Source organism: Mastacembelus armatus, chromosome 19 (genome assembly GCF_900324485.2).
Source record: "Mastacembelus armatus chromosome 19, fMasArm1.2, whole genome shotgun sequence".
NCBI lineage: Eukaryota > Metazoa > Chordata > Actinopteri > Synbranchiformes > Mastacembelidae > Mastacembelus > Mastacembelus armatus.
In genome coordinates, this window is record NC_046651.1 from 9,050,777 (window position 1) to 9,068,449 (window position 17,673).

The 17,673-nt window shown below is 40.4% G+C and overlaps 1 protein-coding gene across 5 annotated transcripts in view; it reads right to left on the minus strand.

Moving 5' to 3' along the window:
* mpp2b (MAGUK p55 scaffold protein 2b) overlaps nt 1-17,673 on the minus strand; it is a 31,844-nt gene that overhangs the window by 12,471 nt on the left and 1,700 nt on the right. For 3 of the 5 annotated variants that reach the window (XM_026316288.1, XM_026316283.1, XM_026316284.1), the window contains exons 2-3: nt 11,291-11,370; nt 1,222-1,322 (exon numbers count right to left, since the gene is read on the minus strand). In XM_026316288.1, the coding sequence (XP_026172073.1) occupies nt 1,222-1,322; nt 11,291-11,321 (132 nt within the window). In that variant the 5' untranslated portion in view covers nt 11,322-11,370. Of the gene's footprint in view, nt 1-1,221; nt 1,323-1,426; nt 1,495-11,290; nt 11,371-11,469; nt 11,590-17,673 lie in introns of those variants that run through there. The other 2 variants (XM_026316285.1, XM_026316287.1) reach the window with 2 other exon arrangements.

Sequence of the window (17,673 nt, forward strand, 5' to 3'; positions counted from 1 at the left end):
CATGCTGGAGAAGACTTCGTGTGGCTCAGATTCCAAAAATAATCACATTTCGTTGTGGAAAAATGTAGAATGAGGATCCACCTGAGCCACGAAGAATGTGTGAGGTGTTTTTCATTCTGTGATGGTATAAACCAAATGAGGGAGTTCAGTTAAAACATTTAAACAGGTTTTGGGAATAATTAAAAGACTTCTGCTCATTTCTGTATTCTCCACTAAACACAGAAGTCACTGTTCCACCAGCACATGTCAGCTTGTCAACCTTGTCAAGAATAAATGTGCTGCTGACTGCTATTTCAATCTTTTCCTCTGATTGACAATAGAAATGTTGCAGTGCCTTGTTAAAATGACTGGCAGGTGGGCAACAATGAAAAGGCAAAAACCTTAGCAGTTCCATAAAAAATAAAGATATTTTGCTGTATTGTTCTATTTAATATTGTAATATCCCTGACACAAGCCAAAAACACACTTTGGTATATTGACAATAACTCTTTTTGTCAGTAACACAACCAATATAGAGATGCATACATTTAATTCAATAATCAGATTACAAACACATCAAGCTACTGAGGCATTATGAAATTACTCAAAACATTTGAAATCAAAGTTAAAATTATGCCAGAACTGAACAGCAAAAGTGGGAGGAGCTATTTGCCTCTTTACATTTGGGTTGTTGTCTGATTTTTGCTGCCTGTACAGTCTGACACTGAGTGGAAATAAAACACCAGATGCCGCTTTAATTTGCATTTCTAACTTATGAGAAAACACTGAAGCAAGACCATTAACATGGTAATGTGATTACACTTGATGAATTTGAGCTGTCTTTTTAGGATAATTATTTCAAGCCAAAATTAAAAATTGAAATGTAATAAAAAGGAAAGTGAATCTTAATTTTCCATTTTGCGGCATTGTTTTAATAAAGCTTCATGACATGTCAATCTCTGTGAAAACACTGACTTGCTGTGCATTAGGGGTCAATGGTAATGGAGAAAATGGCCAATGCTAATAACAATGAAATCAGAATTTAATGTAAAAACGAGCGAAATGCAAAACTGTATTTCCACCAACACAAAATGCATTTCAATTGTAAATGTGCATGCATAAAATAGTTTAATTTTCCTTGCTTGCATGTTTGAGATGTTCCGTAAAGTCCTTTCTTAGACTTATCCATTAGCTCTGAATGTCACACATATATAATCGTGCACAGCATAAAGTTGCTCTTACCACTGGGCTCTCCATGATGCCTTTGAGGAAGATGAGGTCCAGGTCGTTGGCGGTTGTGGAGCTTGTGCTGTCACTCAGTGTGTCCAGGGCCTGATGCATGGCTACACACACACACGCACACACAGATAGAGAGAGAGAAAATGAATTTATTTTACTCCACTCCCAATTCTACAGTTACCCATGAGAAATAGACTGAACACATCACCTCAAACAGAGAGCGAGAGTGAGGGAGAGACAATATTTACAGTAGACTACACTTCATGGCTGAATGAGAGGAAGCTGGAGGGAAAGTGAACACAAGAGAGGAGGAGGTAGAGAGGAGGGGATGGGATCTACTTCATATCCTTTCCCAAGCTATTCCACCTCTGTCAGTCACCCTCTTCTTAAGTCTGTCAGAAGTGATCGTATCTTTCTCCCACAACTCCCAAATTCCTCCCTCCTACTCACAGATATACAGACACACTCAGCAGCTTAACAACAACAACTAAACTGACGTAGTTGCTGAGAGAATAAAGGTTTTTACCAGTTTGCATATAATTGTATTTGTTAGTTGGTTTGTACACCTGCACCAAATTACAGTTTTAGAAAACTAAACTAAAAGTGCAATGTCAATGGTGCCATTTTTTTTTCTTTTCCTGGCTCATGGAGCTGCCCTGATGATAAGCCTGCAAAGGAAATGCATATGGGGGAACGCACGCACACACACACACACACACACACACACTTATCTCAAAAACGTCAAATTAAATAGCTAGACCACACATCACTTAATAAGACAACTAATCATTCAGCAGATGCAAAGTGCCATGAACAAGTCAGGGAAAGTTCAGTCTACCTTCAAAGCCCCTGCGCTAATTTAAAATATGACGCATTGAGGTACTAAACACACGGACATCACCGAGCAGCATGTATTAATCACAGCAGACGTGCCTGTCTGAAGAGTGGGCAGTTTTATTCACAGGGAACATTTGTCTGCTGTAATTTAGTCCACAGACACGAAGGCCTTTGTTTTCTAAGCTAAAAATACAACACTGGCTTTTAACTTCCACAGAGGAAGCAGGCTGGTAGTTCACCACAGCTCCTGCATGACCCACTTCATACAACTTAAGCCCTTATAAGTGCATTAGAAAGGACTTGGCCAATAAGAGGCCTGCTAATTATTTTCTGTTAGAAGACTGTCCCAAATGCTTTCAATGGACTAGTTCTAAACATGTATCATCTTTGCAGAGGAAAATGACTGAATGATGTATACTGGTATACTATATGCATAGTAGAAAAAATACAGCGCCGCTCTCGACAATAACAGGGCGACTATAAGTAAAAACACTGGATGGTGGCATGACAACACATACAAAGTAATAAATCCTTGAAATAAAATGCTAACACCAGCATGGCAGCATGGTCAATGAATAAAAATGAGCTTCTCTATCAGCCTGCTGTGGCCTTAGAGGAAAGACAAAGGGGATTTCTGCACTAAATAGTCTAAAATTAAATGGCAATCCACCCAACAGATGTTGAGATATTTCAAAATGGTGGACCAACTGGCCGATCAGCATTTGCCATCTATCAAATGACTTAAAACACACACATGCACACAATCCACAGTATATCATTAACAGGAAGAATTCCCATTGCTATTCTGTAGCTTGAATCTGCTCTATTGATAATAAACAACAAAATGACTCTGCAGATAAAAGCGCCATCAACACAGAGAAACTCGTCTCTATCCCTTTTACAGTGATGCAGTTATTTATCGCCACACCCGAATGTTTCATGTTGATTTTCTATATGAAAAGACGGGTTAGTGGAGAGAAACTGTGTGTACAGCATGTTGTGTCTGTGAACAATATAATATGGACTATGAGTTTCAATAGCAGACACGGTTAACACACAGGTATGCATATCTGTGCAGTTCAGGGCTGTCAAACTTGCAAATGATTTATGCATCAATTGCTCAGCAGAGCACTGTGTTTTGTTTTGTTTTTTTGTCAAGGAACAATAGACATTTGGAGAATGAGCAGAAAACATTTTTGCATGTACTTACTGCTGTATAGCTAGGTATAAAAGGTCATATAGACAAGAGACCAGCCTCATCTTGGCTTGCACTCATGAAAGAGATTAAATGATAGAAAGCCATAAAGGCAAGAGGGCCAGAGGAAGATGACCTCAGTGATTACACAGTCCTTCCGCCTTCTCTCTGAATAATTTGATAAGTAAATGAAATGAATAAGTCCATGATTCTACTACAGTGAAGTCTTGTTTTTCTTCTATTTCCACCTCTAACACCAGCTCTGCTTCAGCAGGAGAGTTGCCAGATTTGCACCTGGCAGAGAACATCAGACCAGCAGGCTCAACTTACAGGTCTTGCATAATTCTCTTTAATCACCACAACCGTACGCCGGGGCTGTTGTCACATTGGCACTTTCCCTGATGGTAGCTCATCTCTGCGTTGCCATGTGTACAGTATGTTTTCCCCCTTATTGTTTCCTTCCTTTTCACCGCTCTTAGTCTTAGTGTATATTTGCATGTTACTAACTACTGTTTCTCCAGCCTCAGCCTCACAATCCTGTCTCACAGACAGAAATAAAAAAAAAAAAAAATAGTGTAGACTTTGAGTTCGGATATTCTCTGATATCATTGGTCTTTAGAAGTCACAGAGGGATCAGGAGGTGGTGTGAAAAGGACTGGGGAATAATACACATTTTTCCAGTGCTGAGTATGTCTGGGGTTGTTCTATTATTCATAGATTATTAAAAATCCAACTTGTCCTCCTTCTTGAGTCTTGCCGCCTTTCCTGTCTACATATATAGATAAACAGGGTTGCTTTCCTCATTTTCCTTGGGATGCATCAAAGCAGACAGAGGACTGGCCCATCAGGTGAAAAGTTCAAAGAAGTACAAGTATGAATGTCAGACAAAGATACAGTATTTGTTTTCTTCCTTTCAAAACGCAGCTTGCTTTTGAATACAACATCCTCCTTAGCATTCAGGTGACATATTTCATCTTGTATAGCTCTGTTGTCAAAGCCATCCTGCTTTGCACAAACCTGCATAAACTTCCAATAAAACAGCACAGCCAGGATCACGATGCATTTTTTATAAACACTAACAGTCTTCATCTTTCTTCTGCTCATATAATCTCCAAAGTTTCATGTGCATAATAATATACTCACGTTATATTTTCATCCTCAGAGAATTTACAGGTAAGAACTCAGGTGAAAGTAATTTCTCGCTTCAGTGAATCTAAATTCCCCGTACTACACACTGTAAATTGATAACACTAGAGAACTTCCATTTAGTGGGTGAGGGCTTAAGAGCACAAAAAGAGACTTGGGTGTGCAGACAGGCCAGTTACATGTACATTGTATGCTCTATGGAACCATACTGTACACTGCTGTCAAATCTAGAGCTCATTTTTCACCACTGTATGTTGCGAGTTTTAGAAAAGCAGAAAAATAATGACAAAAATCAAAAGATCCCTAGAGGCCGGAACAGTCTCCATAGCATACAAATGATAACTAGAAAAAGCTTGTATTTAAGGAAGCCAAGAACGTACTCCTGTCCAGTCTTCTCGCCATAGTGACAGCAGAGGACATGTAATCATAAAGAAACCAAATTAAAGATGCTTTTGCCTCTGAAAGTCTCATCTAAGTGCCAATTCACTATAAAGGAGAGTTACAGTTACACTCAATGTCATGGAAGTGGGCGAACAACCTGGGCTGTTATTGTTTGTGGTTAGAGCACAGTGGGGAAACATGAACCTCTTAGGCAGCACTTAGTGAACCTTCTTCGGTTGCTATGGAGCGGCCAAGAGGATGGAGAGGGCGGGAAATGGAGGAAGAGACGTGGGAGATGCAGTTGCAGTTGCTGTTTCCCCAGGCTGAAACCTCATGGGGGCTTACACACAGGGGAGCACAGCGCGCAGCTGACTCTTTCCACTTCCAGTTTGCGGTTACCCAAACAGTCTGATCAGCTTAAAATACAGGATGTAAACACGCAGCTACAGAAAATGATCCACCCAGACGTATCACAGTAAGTGAAAGAGGCACTGTTACATCATATGAACCGGCCTTAAACTAGCACAGTGGATTACTGACTACGATATGACTTCATCTCCATCGCTCTCTGTTTTGTGAGCACTAAATCCCACTTAATGTTTGAAGATCATCAATTACAAGAGATATAATATTAAAAAACCATGCAGTATTGTTAAGCATCACTGCTTTGTAATATGAAACACGGTAAAAACAGAGGTAAGTGTTACCACTGCCTCATGGGTGTTAATTGATAATTGATGACTCCACTTTCCCCTCTGGAAGAGGATTCACCCTTCCTGTCTCTGGGAGGTTGCAGCTCTAAAATGGGTGCAGCCCCCAGTTAAGTTACGTTTTGTTAACAACACAACCTTAATCCTAACTCTGGCAACTAGAGTACAGACAACCACTACGTCGACCACATCTTTTAGTGGAACAATGCAAGAACAACTAATCAATGTCATTAATGCTGAGAAACCAACGGTTACTGCAGCTTCATTTCCCTGTCACTCTTTTAAAATGAGAAAATCTCTTCTGTTGTGTGATGACATTGAAACTATTTCAAGGTGTCAAAGTCACCTCCACATAATAAAATACATTTGGGTTTCAACAGACATTATTAAATATTTTAAGGTTGCTCTTATATGTGATTCTGCTCCCCCTGCTCTCCAACAAAATATAATTACTGTCAATCCCTCAGGTAGCAAAAGATGAAATATGAAAGACAGTGGTGGAGAAGTACACTGGGCTAGAGTATTCCACCGTGGTGTGTACCACAACTGATTAAACCTTCATGCCTGAAGTATATGATTTATATGTCCTTTTTCTATGGGATTGTTCATTCTTTCCCTAGCGAGTGTAATCAGTCTGAAGCATTTTCTTCTCCTATTCAGAACAACAACACTGAGCACACATCTATTCCAGTTAATAAGTGTATTAAACCAGCATCCTCCACAAAGAGCATCACTGAAAAGACAAGGTAAGAAAGGGTGGTGTGGAGCATTCATTGTGTAATGCAATTGTATGGTCAGGCTCTGTGTGTGTGTCTGTGCAATGTGCATAGGCTGGCCTTCAAATAAGTTCTCCACATTTGATTAGGATAACCATAAACAGCACAGTTACAAAAGGTAGAGCTCGAGGATCTTGAGCATTGGGAAACTATGCCAAAATATTTGGTCATTTAAAGGCTTTTTTCTCTTGAGGCTAATTAGAGGGTGAACGGAGCTAGGCTGTGAGGCAATCAGACTCTTTTTAGTAATAAGAGTGATAAGGATGTCATTTTCTGGGGGATCAAGTGCAACAAGGCTAATTGCTCTAAGATTGACAGAGATGTCAGTCAACTACATCTTGTACACACCCATGTAGTCTTAAAAAGAAATCTATAGCAACCATCCATCCATTATCAATGACATTTACCCAGTCAAGTGTTGAGGGGAGAGCTGGAGTCCACCCCAGATGACAATCGGTGAGGGCGGGATACACCATGAACATATTGCCGGTCTATCATGGGCTGACACACAGAGACAGGCAACCAGTTACACTCACATTCACACCTACAAGAAATTGAGTCACCAATTAACCTAACCTGTGTTTGAACTGTGTGAAGAAGCTGGAGTATCTGGAGAAAACCCAGGCAGGACATGTAATTACAAAAATCATGCTGTTCCTTAGAATACTAGGATAAATATTGAAAAAAATACATACATTACAATAAAACCTACAATAAAAATCATGTTCACTTTCTTGGATAGAGACTTGACACTTTATGATAAATTACACCTCCGTGCCTGCATGAATACAGAGCAAATGATACTATTCAATCCTTTTTATTTGGCTGAGTTTGTATATTTTACTTGAACAAATTTATTATTTGTATTACAGTATAATCTCCTTTCTGCTTTAAATTGTAAGAGTTCTAACTATTGTATTGGTGTGTGTGACAGTCCCATGAAAGGCAACATTTCTAAAATGAATACTGTAACCCTGACCTCCTCTAGGACTTTAAAGCTGCCATTTAAGCCACCCTATCACCATGGTGACGCTTGTTCCACCCTGGCATGGTATGGGTGCGGGCTGGACTGCCTTATTAGCAGGCTGAAGGTCACCAGCTAACAACACTTGTGATATTTGTTGACATTTTGCAAATGGACAGCAGTTCCCATTGCACCTCAGCGCATGGCTACGGAGTCTGAACGAGAGAGGTGAAATTTTGGGGGGTGAAACTAACATGAAACAAGAGTGTCAACTAAACTTGCTGTTGAGAGACAAACATTTTGACTTTGACTGAACATCTGTTTTCCATGAAAGAGCAAACAATGATCGTCGGGGTGTGATACGGATGAAATAATTGCCTGTGTTACAACATCATCACATACCCCTCAGCCAGAACCGAATTAAATTGTCCCATTTTCTTGAAACCCTGCGATTATCTTTGACAGCCTAATCCTACCAACACACTGTACTCAATGATCCATCATCTGTGTTTGAACACTGCTTCATTAGTCCAGGAGGCACACAGAATATTCCTCATAGTGTGACAGTTTGGTGGGGAGAGACTGTGTATGTACAGAGTGTTTCTGTGTGTGTGTGTGTGTGTGTGTGTGTGTGTGAGGGGAGGGGGGTGAAAGTGAGAGAGCTAGAGAGTTATTTGAAGGTTGTGAGTCTGACACTTTCAAGCGTGCTGTCTCTGATCAGAACACTGTTGCATATGAATGACCCCCTACTTACTCACCATGAATGTACAATGCACTGGAGGTCTCTCTCTCTTTATCCTTTTCTCTGTCTCTCTTTCAGCGCGCACACACACACGCACACACGCGTGCGCGCACACACACACACACACACACACACACACACACACGATGCAAATGCTTTGACAGAAAATGTGAGTCATTATGGCTGTCACTGCTGTCTTGTCAAACTACATTACTGAGCAGGGGATATCTTGCAACACGGTATACTGTGTGAAATGCAATGGACTTGGCAATGATGTAATGTTGCTTCAAATCTTGACTAATTTAACATGACACGTTCAAATGACTGCTTTGATTTTTATCCTCACACCTAGCATACAAAAGCATTGTTGTATGTGTGTCTGACCACACACATGCAACCCACAGGTCAAAGCACTCAGGTGAAATGATATAAGCAAATAGTAGCACATAAAGATAAGAACACACACACAAACAAAACATATTACTGTGGTATGCAGCCCTATGCAGTATTAATGAATTCAATCAATTATGAATAGGATGTATGGCACTTCTCACTCCATGCTGTGTGAACACACATTATCAGTGCATTAGCATTCAGTACAACAAACACGTATGTCTACACAGGCTGTAGCTCTTTTAATGACTTCTTGTCTTTTTTGCTTTCTTTTTGTTTATTTATCCCAAAGTGCATTGTCTCAGCCACTCTCTTTTTCTCTCAGTTTGACAATCAGGTGTCTCGTAAATTAAATAAAAGAAAATGTGGCATGTTTTCTCTGTGGATATAACATCTGTAATGAATATTTAGAAGCACCTTGCTGTTTTTTTTTTTTTTTTTTATATTTCCCCTTCCAATCTTTATAGTCTCCCTCCTCAGATTCCTGTGCATCACATACGGCTCTGGATCCTAATAATGTGTCTTTGCTCATCTTCATCACATGCTGGAGGTTTGAAACAGGACATCAGGAGCAGGTGCAATGTGAATTTAAAACACCAAACTCGCCCTCAACTGCCAATGTGTACATAAGCAGTTGTCACCTGCTTAGTATATATTTTAAGTGATCCAATAATAGATTTCAGATTTTGTCCAGAATATCTTTCCTAATGTGTAACAAAAAAAAAAAAAAAAAAACAAATATGGAGAACTCATCAGTTTTATAACCGTCTTGCATCCCACACACACCCAGCAGGTAGCGACCTGTGTCCTTACCTTCTCCTTCCAGCTTGATTTCCAGGCCCTCCAGGGAGTTGGCTGAGTCCCCCTCCTCCAGGGAGAGCCTTCCAAAGAGGCTGCCAGCCATAGTGAACAACACCTCACTACAGTGCACACTCTCACACTAACACACCCAATACTGTATCTGAGGCAGACAGAGAGATCTCCCTCTCTCTCCCTCTCTCACTCTCTCTCCCTCTATCTGTCCCTGATTCTCTGCTCTTTCCGCCAAAACAGCTCTTCGCTCTTTCCACCCTCTCCACCTGCTCTTGACATGAATGTATATAAGCTAAGCCTGGCTGAGCGTCTTCTCCTCCACATGAATGAGTGGAGACGAGAGTGTTGTGTGCATGAGCAAAAGAAGGTGGTGGTTTGGAGGGGGGGTGGGGTGGTGGTGGTGTAGTATGATGCTTTCTCTAGGAGGAGGGAGAAAAAAGGAAGCATGACAGTTTTCCCTCCAGGCTTCCCTGTGGGGATTAACTGGGGGAAAGTGCAGCAGAAAGTTGGTTTGTAGGTGGGCAGATTGGTTAGGGAGGCAGCGCGTAGGGAGCAAACACCGTTACGAGGGATGACTCTATATCTGACATCACAGATGCAGGTACAAAAGCAGCCAGCATTGCAGATGTACTGTCAAGAGCACTTACTAGGAAATTTATATCTGTGCTTTCTGCTCATAACTTGAGGTAATGTATTGCTGAGCTACTTTGCAGGAAGGAGCTGTAAAATGTTTTGTTTCAAAACAAAACTGACCCTTCACCAGCTCTTCTGCGAGCATGCAAAAAAACAGCCTCGCTGAAAATGTTGCTTTTTAGGATTAAAGGCATGAATTGGTTCTGAGGAACGATTTACTGCCTGTTACTAAAAACGCCAGTCATCCAGACTCAGTCTTTGGCTAGTGTACAAATCAAGACTGACTGACAGCCAATTATGAACACACACACACACACACACACACACACACACACACACACACACACACACACACACACACACACACACACACACACACACACACACACACACACACACACATCAATGCTTCAATTTATGATGGCATGATAAAATACTATACAGCTCTGAGTTTTAGAATTAGCCACCTTTTAAGCTAAATCCTGGCACTTGTATTTTTCTATACGTCTGGTTGTGGCTCTTTAATGTGTCTGGATTACGTGTCTTCAGCTAGAGTAAGAGGAAATACACAAAAACATGGCTATGGGGCAATGTGACTGTGGACATTTCATTTCTGTCAATATAATTCCACTGTTGTCAGAGCATCTTTTAACTTTTAACTTTTAACTTTAACTGGATTTCATGCTACAATGTCAACAAAAGTCCATCCAACAATTTGATGCCAAATTTGACTTCTAGCAATTCCATGGAAACTTTCACACAGGGGTGTAATGTATTTTTGATTATTTTATGTAAAACTAGTTTCAAATTTTCATCATGGGATCGGTTTTATTAACCAGTTTAGAGGGCCGGGGATTTACTGGAAGAAACAGTGCACTCAGGAGTGGTTTACCATGTTTTCTGTTAATGGAGATTATCTGCTGGAAAGTGCTACACTGAACGCCTCTTTTCCAGCAGCCTGGAGACACTACCAGACATGAAACTTAACATGAAAAGTAATCCTTAAATTCTAACCCATTTGAAAGAAACAAACAGCTGTTCCTCAATTAAATATCCATATATTTCATAAAGTGGATTTATAAAACCATATTTCACCTATCATTGATCAGTCATCAATCAATGATAAAAGATGAATGATACTAGATGATAAATGCCTCCAAATTAAATTTTGAATGTGTATGTGTGTGCACGCACGTGTACTACAGGCCACTGGGTTTGATGTGCGTGTGTGTATGAGTGGAGGTCTGCAAAGGATATAACATCAAATCCTCAAGGCATGACTGATCTAAGACTGGAGTTTTAGTGCTCCATTAGCCAGCTCATTAAGTCACATTAGAACTCTGGAGATGAGATACAAGTCCTCAGTGCAGGAATAACCGCAAACCGTTCAGCATTTCCTCCCTCTTCTCTCGATATCCCCCTCTCTCACTGACACACACACACACAAAGATGGACTCGTCATAGCGAAACCAAGCCACTTACCGGAGTCAGAGCTGGATGTTGCCACGGGCATTTTAAAAATTGGTTCCTCCCAGTATCCTCCACAAAACTTGCCAGGTCAACTACAATGAAAAGAGAGTAGAAAAAAAAGAGACATGCATTGAAATCATTAATGAAGTACTGATTGTGAATATGAATGCAAAATCGCCTGGTTGTCTGACCACTGGTGCAGGATTAAGACTGAAACCATGAAAGAAGAGTAGAGCTGTGCTATAAGATCCTTCAGGTTCAACACAGGGATCGGTGGAGGTCTTAATGACAAAGAAAACATTTCCTTTTCTGTTAAATTTACAGTCTGCACTAACGCATGCAGCTCATTCTTAATTTGTCTAAACAAGCTCCCACACATGACAACTGGCATCCAGCTTTAGCACCTAAAAATAGACTTGCCAGTTACTCTGGTAACACCCAAACAGTTTTAGCCATCGTGTCAAGTCTGTTGGGAAAACTGTTGGCAGCAGTTGGAAAGTGAGCAGGTGAGTGGGCAGGAGAGCTAACATTAGCTTAATAAGGATCTCCGTTGATCCTAATTGATCCATTTAACATCAGGCGACAAAAAAAGCAACAAGTGTCATGGACTAAAGACAGAGACAAAGCATCTGCTGTGCTGAGATCCAAAACTGGCTGATCAGGTGATGTGGAATTTGTCGCACGCACGCACGCACGCACGCACGCACGCACACACACACACACACACACACACAGTGAATAGCAATTAAAAGCTGGGGAGGGGGCGTTGGGAACATAAAATGAGCAATCAATAGTCAATGAGGCTGAAGAGAGAGAGGCAGAAGATATAGGAATAGGAGGGTTGGGGAGAAAAGTATCAGGCAGGAAGCTGTTGGTAGCGAGGAAACATGAGGTGGGGCATCAGAGAGACAGCGAGAAAGAGGAGAGATCAACAAGAACAATTGTGAGGAAGAAAAGAGTGCAGCTGATGAGGGAGAGACCATGTTATCCAAGGATGCTAATTCCTGGTTGCCATGACGATATCTATTCATGGTGGAACCAGCAATGTCACTGCAGGGTCACCGTGTGTGTGTGTGTGTGTGTGTGTGTGTGTGTGTGTGTGTGTGTGTGTGAGAGAGAGCATATAAATTTATTCTTCAGCTTCATCATCGTTGATCAGATTTGGAGTGATGAAGGCTCCAGCATTTAAAGAATTACACTAACTGGCCAAATGGGGGCACTATCAATAATGGTATAATGCCTGTTACTTTCTAAATGCTTCCTGTCTGGATTCCAAGGAAGTGATTAAATAAACCGAATAATAATGGAAACAGCAGGCAAGATTTCTAAACTGGCTTACTTGGTGACATTTTTAATTAAGAACAATGCTTTTATTACTCAATTCTTTTCTAGCCCTGCAGTTGTCATTAAACATAAACATAAAGCCGTCTTCAAGCCCAGAGGTATGCATTTCATTAATCTCCTCTGCAAAGAGATCAAAATATTCCCAAATCCTATTTGTTCAGAGATATGTCGGTCCACAGTTCTATGTAAGCATTTTATCAGCCCATCCCAGGGCACCACCTTTTAAATGTGAACCCGCCCAAGAGGGAAATATTTCAGTCCAAATCCATAAATACTGATCCACTAAAATGGGAACCTAAGAATGTTCTTGGCAGAGGTGTGGGACAACTCTAATACTGGTTTTTATTCCTCCATACCCATCAGTGGGTTAGAATGATTCATGTCTTGATGCTTTATAGACTTCATTACTCTAATGACAGCTTAGATTAAATTTATCCTTCTGTAAATGTATTATATAATCTATTATCCACTATCCATTAATCCATGCAATAACCTGGTTTATTCCATATGCTTTGAATCTGTCCATAGTGTTTTCTATATTTAACTCTATCTTCTGGTCTTATGTGGTAAATCCCTCCACACCCACAGACACATCATGTCATATTGGAAAAGTACCACCTGAACTCAGTGTAACTGACTCAGAGAGAAGATGTCTTTTTTTTCTGTGTATTCGTTTTAGGTGAGTGAAGGTGACATCGTTTTTTTAGTTCTTTATTTAATTTAAATACCTTCATCCCACTCTATTTTTTCCTCCAGCTTATTTGTGGAGAAAAGACTGCCGCCACCAGCGTGACACTGAAGCACATTGTTAGTTGCAGAAGGACCAAGCGCTTGGTCCTTGCAAAGCTCGTAGATCAGGCGCTCAATATTGCATACCAGTGCCCTGGGATTATCCGTGGCATCCAGTACTTGCACTGTGAAATGACAGAGCTTGTTAAAAGTACGCAGAGACCATGCGGCAGCTAAGAAGTCAGAGCCAGTTGCAGCAGAGCTTGGCAGTGCTAGAGCTGGCCTGACACACTGGGAAGGCAGGGAAACAGGAGGAAGGATGGGGTAAAATTAGCCAAGATCTAATGATGGCGCAGTCATCACCGGTGGAGGCACTGTCTTGGTAATTAGTGGCATTTTCTGGCAGAAAAGCATGGATGTTTAATATGAGCTGCAACCAGTAATCACAAACAGTGTGCAACGAAGTGAGCTTCACTGAAGTGGCATTGTACAGTTGTGGTCAGTCTCCCAGTAATAGTAATATCTTGTGCATCTACACTGTTCTCCTCTCCACAGTAATCTCCCCTCTCTGTATATTAGTCACACACATACACAAACATTCCCACAAAACTGCATCTACCTCACTGTATCGCATGAAGATCAATAGCACAGCTGTCATCACATCACAGTCACAGACCAGCTATCGTCTCTTCACTGTCATTCTATTAAAAGAAGACACCAGCTGTGTCTGTGTGTGTGTGTGTGTGTGTTCCTTCGTGTGTGAGGTTTCTGTTCAAGCACATTGATCTATTAGTGTATTTTAAGACATACCTTCTTCCAGGGTGTCAACAGGCTAAGTTTAAACTGCACATAATGATTGGAAAGGTCAAGAATTGGTGGCTTAAAATATCCTAATGTTCATTCATTGAGACTTTTTTTTTTTGGCCTCAAACTGCTTTTCCCATGTTCTTGAATGATTTTGTCTATTATGGACTGCAAGCCTAAACTCTCGCAAAAAACTCATGTGGTAAATTATTTTCTGATGATATCATTTTATAAGGCACATTTCTCTCTCAGCAAGGATCCACAGCAGTAGTTAGAAGGAGGAAGTGTGCATTTCTTTTGTGGCAGGGCTTGCAGACATATAAAACATACGACTGCAAATAAAACCTGCATCCACAGACGCAGTCTTAAAATTGTATCTCCCAGCTCATTTTGGCCTGCAGCAGTGACACAACTGGTGGCCCAGGTGTTTGTATGTGAAGTGTAAAATGCCTTGAGCTCTTCCCACAGTGAGGCTGAGTTAAAGCCTGTAAACATGCTCGCTCACACGCTCACACGCTCACACACATGCACCAGCGACCAAACAAGTCTTAATCCACACATGCAGGCTGGCGTCAGGCCTAAAAATAACCCTGTGCTCCCACAGGTTCAGCTCCACTCATTACTTTACAAGGGAAAACTGTCGTATCCAAGACAACCATCAGCAGCTCTTTGGCTTTTTCTCCGGTGCTTTGCCATAGCAACAAGGGAAAATCTGTAAAATAATAATAAGGTGGAGCAAAAATTGGGTCTATTAAAAGGTTTGAGCTACACTTCAAAGCAGACTTTCCTTTATCTGAGCAAATGGCTCTATATCAGTATTATAGCTGGAAAAAAAAAAAAAAAAAAGAGTTCAGCATCTACACGACAGTCAGGAAATCAATTCTGACAGAGTTCAGCAGCCATAGCTAAGGCTTTAACAGCACTTTTAAAGGTGCTGTCTATACCGTAATTGAGTAAAATGTTTGACATTGATTTCAAACCCACTGTGTTGAGCTTCAGCTCCTGTGTGCAGCACACAGTGTACCTAAAAAAGCTGAAAATGATCACAATGTTTAGACAGGTCTAGAAATCCTGAACGTCTTCCCTCAGAGGGAAGAAGAAGAAAAAAAAAAAAAAACAAAAAAAACAAACCAAAACCATGGTTGTCAAACCAAATTCCAAACTACATGCTTTCTCCAAAGACAGTATTAAAGCCATTCATTCAGTCTTGCCGTTGTATCAACACCCAAGTTGTTACAAATGCCTCTACAAATCTTAAACAGTGTGTGGAGGTTTTCTGAAGGAGAGGATAAATTCAGCAGGAGGCCAGTCAGAGCTGCGTGGTTGCATGATTTCAAAAAATAAAGGTGTAGATGCATATTAATACACACAATGAGCAAGATGAAGAAAGAAAAGATGGAAAAGAAGACTTGGTGGCTTTACTTGGATGCAGATAGACCTTAAAGTTACAACTAAGACTTTATCTTAACGCGCCTTGAAAAGTCTAATTGTAAATGATTAACCATCATGTTACAGCTTCGGGCCTCATTAGCTACCTAAGCCACACAAGTTACTTGGAGATGCTCAAACACTACAAAATCATTAGCCAGGTTCATTATGCCCTGTGTAATCTCCTGGTTTTTTTCGGGTTTTTTTTTTGCAAGGTAGACCTTTTTCTGTAGAATACATTACTGAAGAAAAAGTTTTCTTCGTTAAAAACAGCATCATGGCACAAGCTTGACCACAATGAATAGATGCCACTTGGAAAATACACATCTAATAAATTCTGATCATCTTAGTCTTGTGAGACGCCTATTCCCTCAGCTGATACTGATTGTAATTAGTGTAATAAGACTTAAATGTCGTGTATGAACCACTGAGGGGCTAACGGACTGGGGCAAAAATGCTTAAAGGCCCTCAGGGGGAACATTTACAATCACCATCGTGCCTGGATTTCATTAAAGGCCTCTGCTCCTTTTGTTTTTTAGGGTTTTTTTGGAAGCAGCTAAGAAAAAAAAAATAGGCAAACTGAATGTCACTGCATCTTAGTCACTCAAATCTCTTTTGGTAGAAAGCATTAGGCTATATAGCAATGATTATTATTACAGAGTAAATCCCCAACATTTAGTGTAATTTGACAAGATGCTAAGATGTTAGAGAATCAGTTCATCTTAAGAGTAACAATCGTTTGTCTCAGATTTCACAACAATCCATCTAAAACTGTGGGGACATTGTTCTTAAAACTACAAACATCAATCTCGTGTTGGGTCTACAGAAAGAGTAAGAGGGTCACCAATCTCAGGAGGCACCGTCCTTCTGGAAACATGTGCCAATCCATCCAATAGATGTTAAGATATTTCACTTGAAATACCAACATTTTGAGGCTGGATGAAAAGTTAAGGTGTCACCAAAGCCATTTGGAGTCATCCTCTTGAAATGAGTGATATTCAGACCAAATTTCATAGCAATCAATCCAGTTGCTGTCAAGGTATTTCAGCCTGGACTCACTGACCTTGCCAGTTCTACAGCTACATCGCTAGCATCGCTAAAAAAACAAACAAACATATTTTCCTATTAAATTCCATTCACTTGAACAAAGTCATGAAAATGTAAATATGTCATTTTAATGCCACAGCCTCTATATGCGGACATCTGTGCTGAAAGGGGCAAGGTGGCAGGTGTGAGAATAAATGAGCAGGTCATTCCTATGAATGGCACCAGAGGGGTAGAGGAAAAAATGCTGAGGCTATATGAAGTACTGCTGATTAATCTCCCTGTGGAATCAATTGTGGATGGTCTCTACATCTAAAGCCTTTCTCCGCAAGCTACAGCTGATTAGATTTCCTATTTGATGCAGTTATTAATCACTCTGTCCATCATGAATGATTTTGACATTGATTTGATCCATTTTAATGCATCATACAAAACATATTCAGATCTTCAAAGAATTTGCTGAAAAGGACACATGTTCAAAGTACAGTACACAGAGTCTAAGTTCAGGCAATGCGCTTAGGCAGTGTTTCTATGGAGGCAGAGCCAGACCTGCTGATCTTGCAGCCAATCCCCAAAGACGTCAAAAGCATGGAAATTTATGGTAAACCTCCCACTTCCAAAAACAGAAACTGATAAGAAGGCTGTTAATCCCTGTCAAAAGCTCACTGAAATGAGACCTGTCTGACCATTGTTTGATATGAAAATCCAGGACAGATTTTCACTTTGTTCAAAGTAACTATAAATAACATTTAGGGAAATGGTACTAATGGTTTAGTGTGATAAGAGCTTTACTTCAAATGGACTGCTAGACATTCACAATATCTCTGTGAACTATATCAGGTCCTTTGTATAACATTTGCCAGAGAGAAAAGATCCGTATAGACTTGATAAACTGCTAATAGTCTTTGATAATATTTATGAAACATTCATAGCATTATTATTATTATTATTCCCTGCAGCTCTTTTGTCTAGCACACTATGTAGAAAGTCTTTATTTTTACCAGAGTGACAACATAAATTCCCTACCAATTATACATAATGTCTTA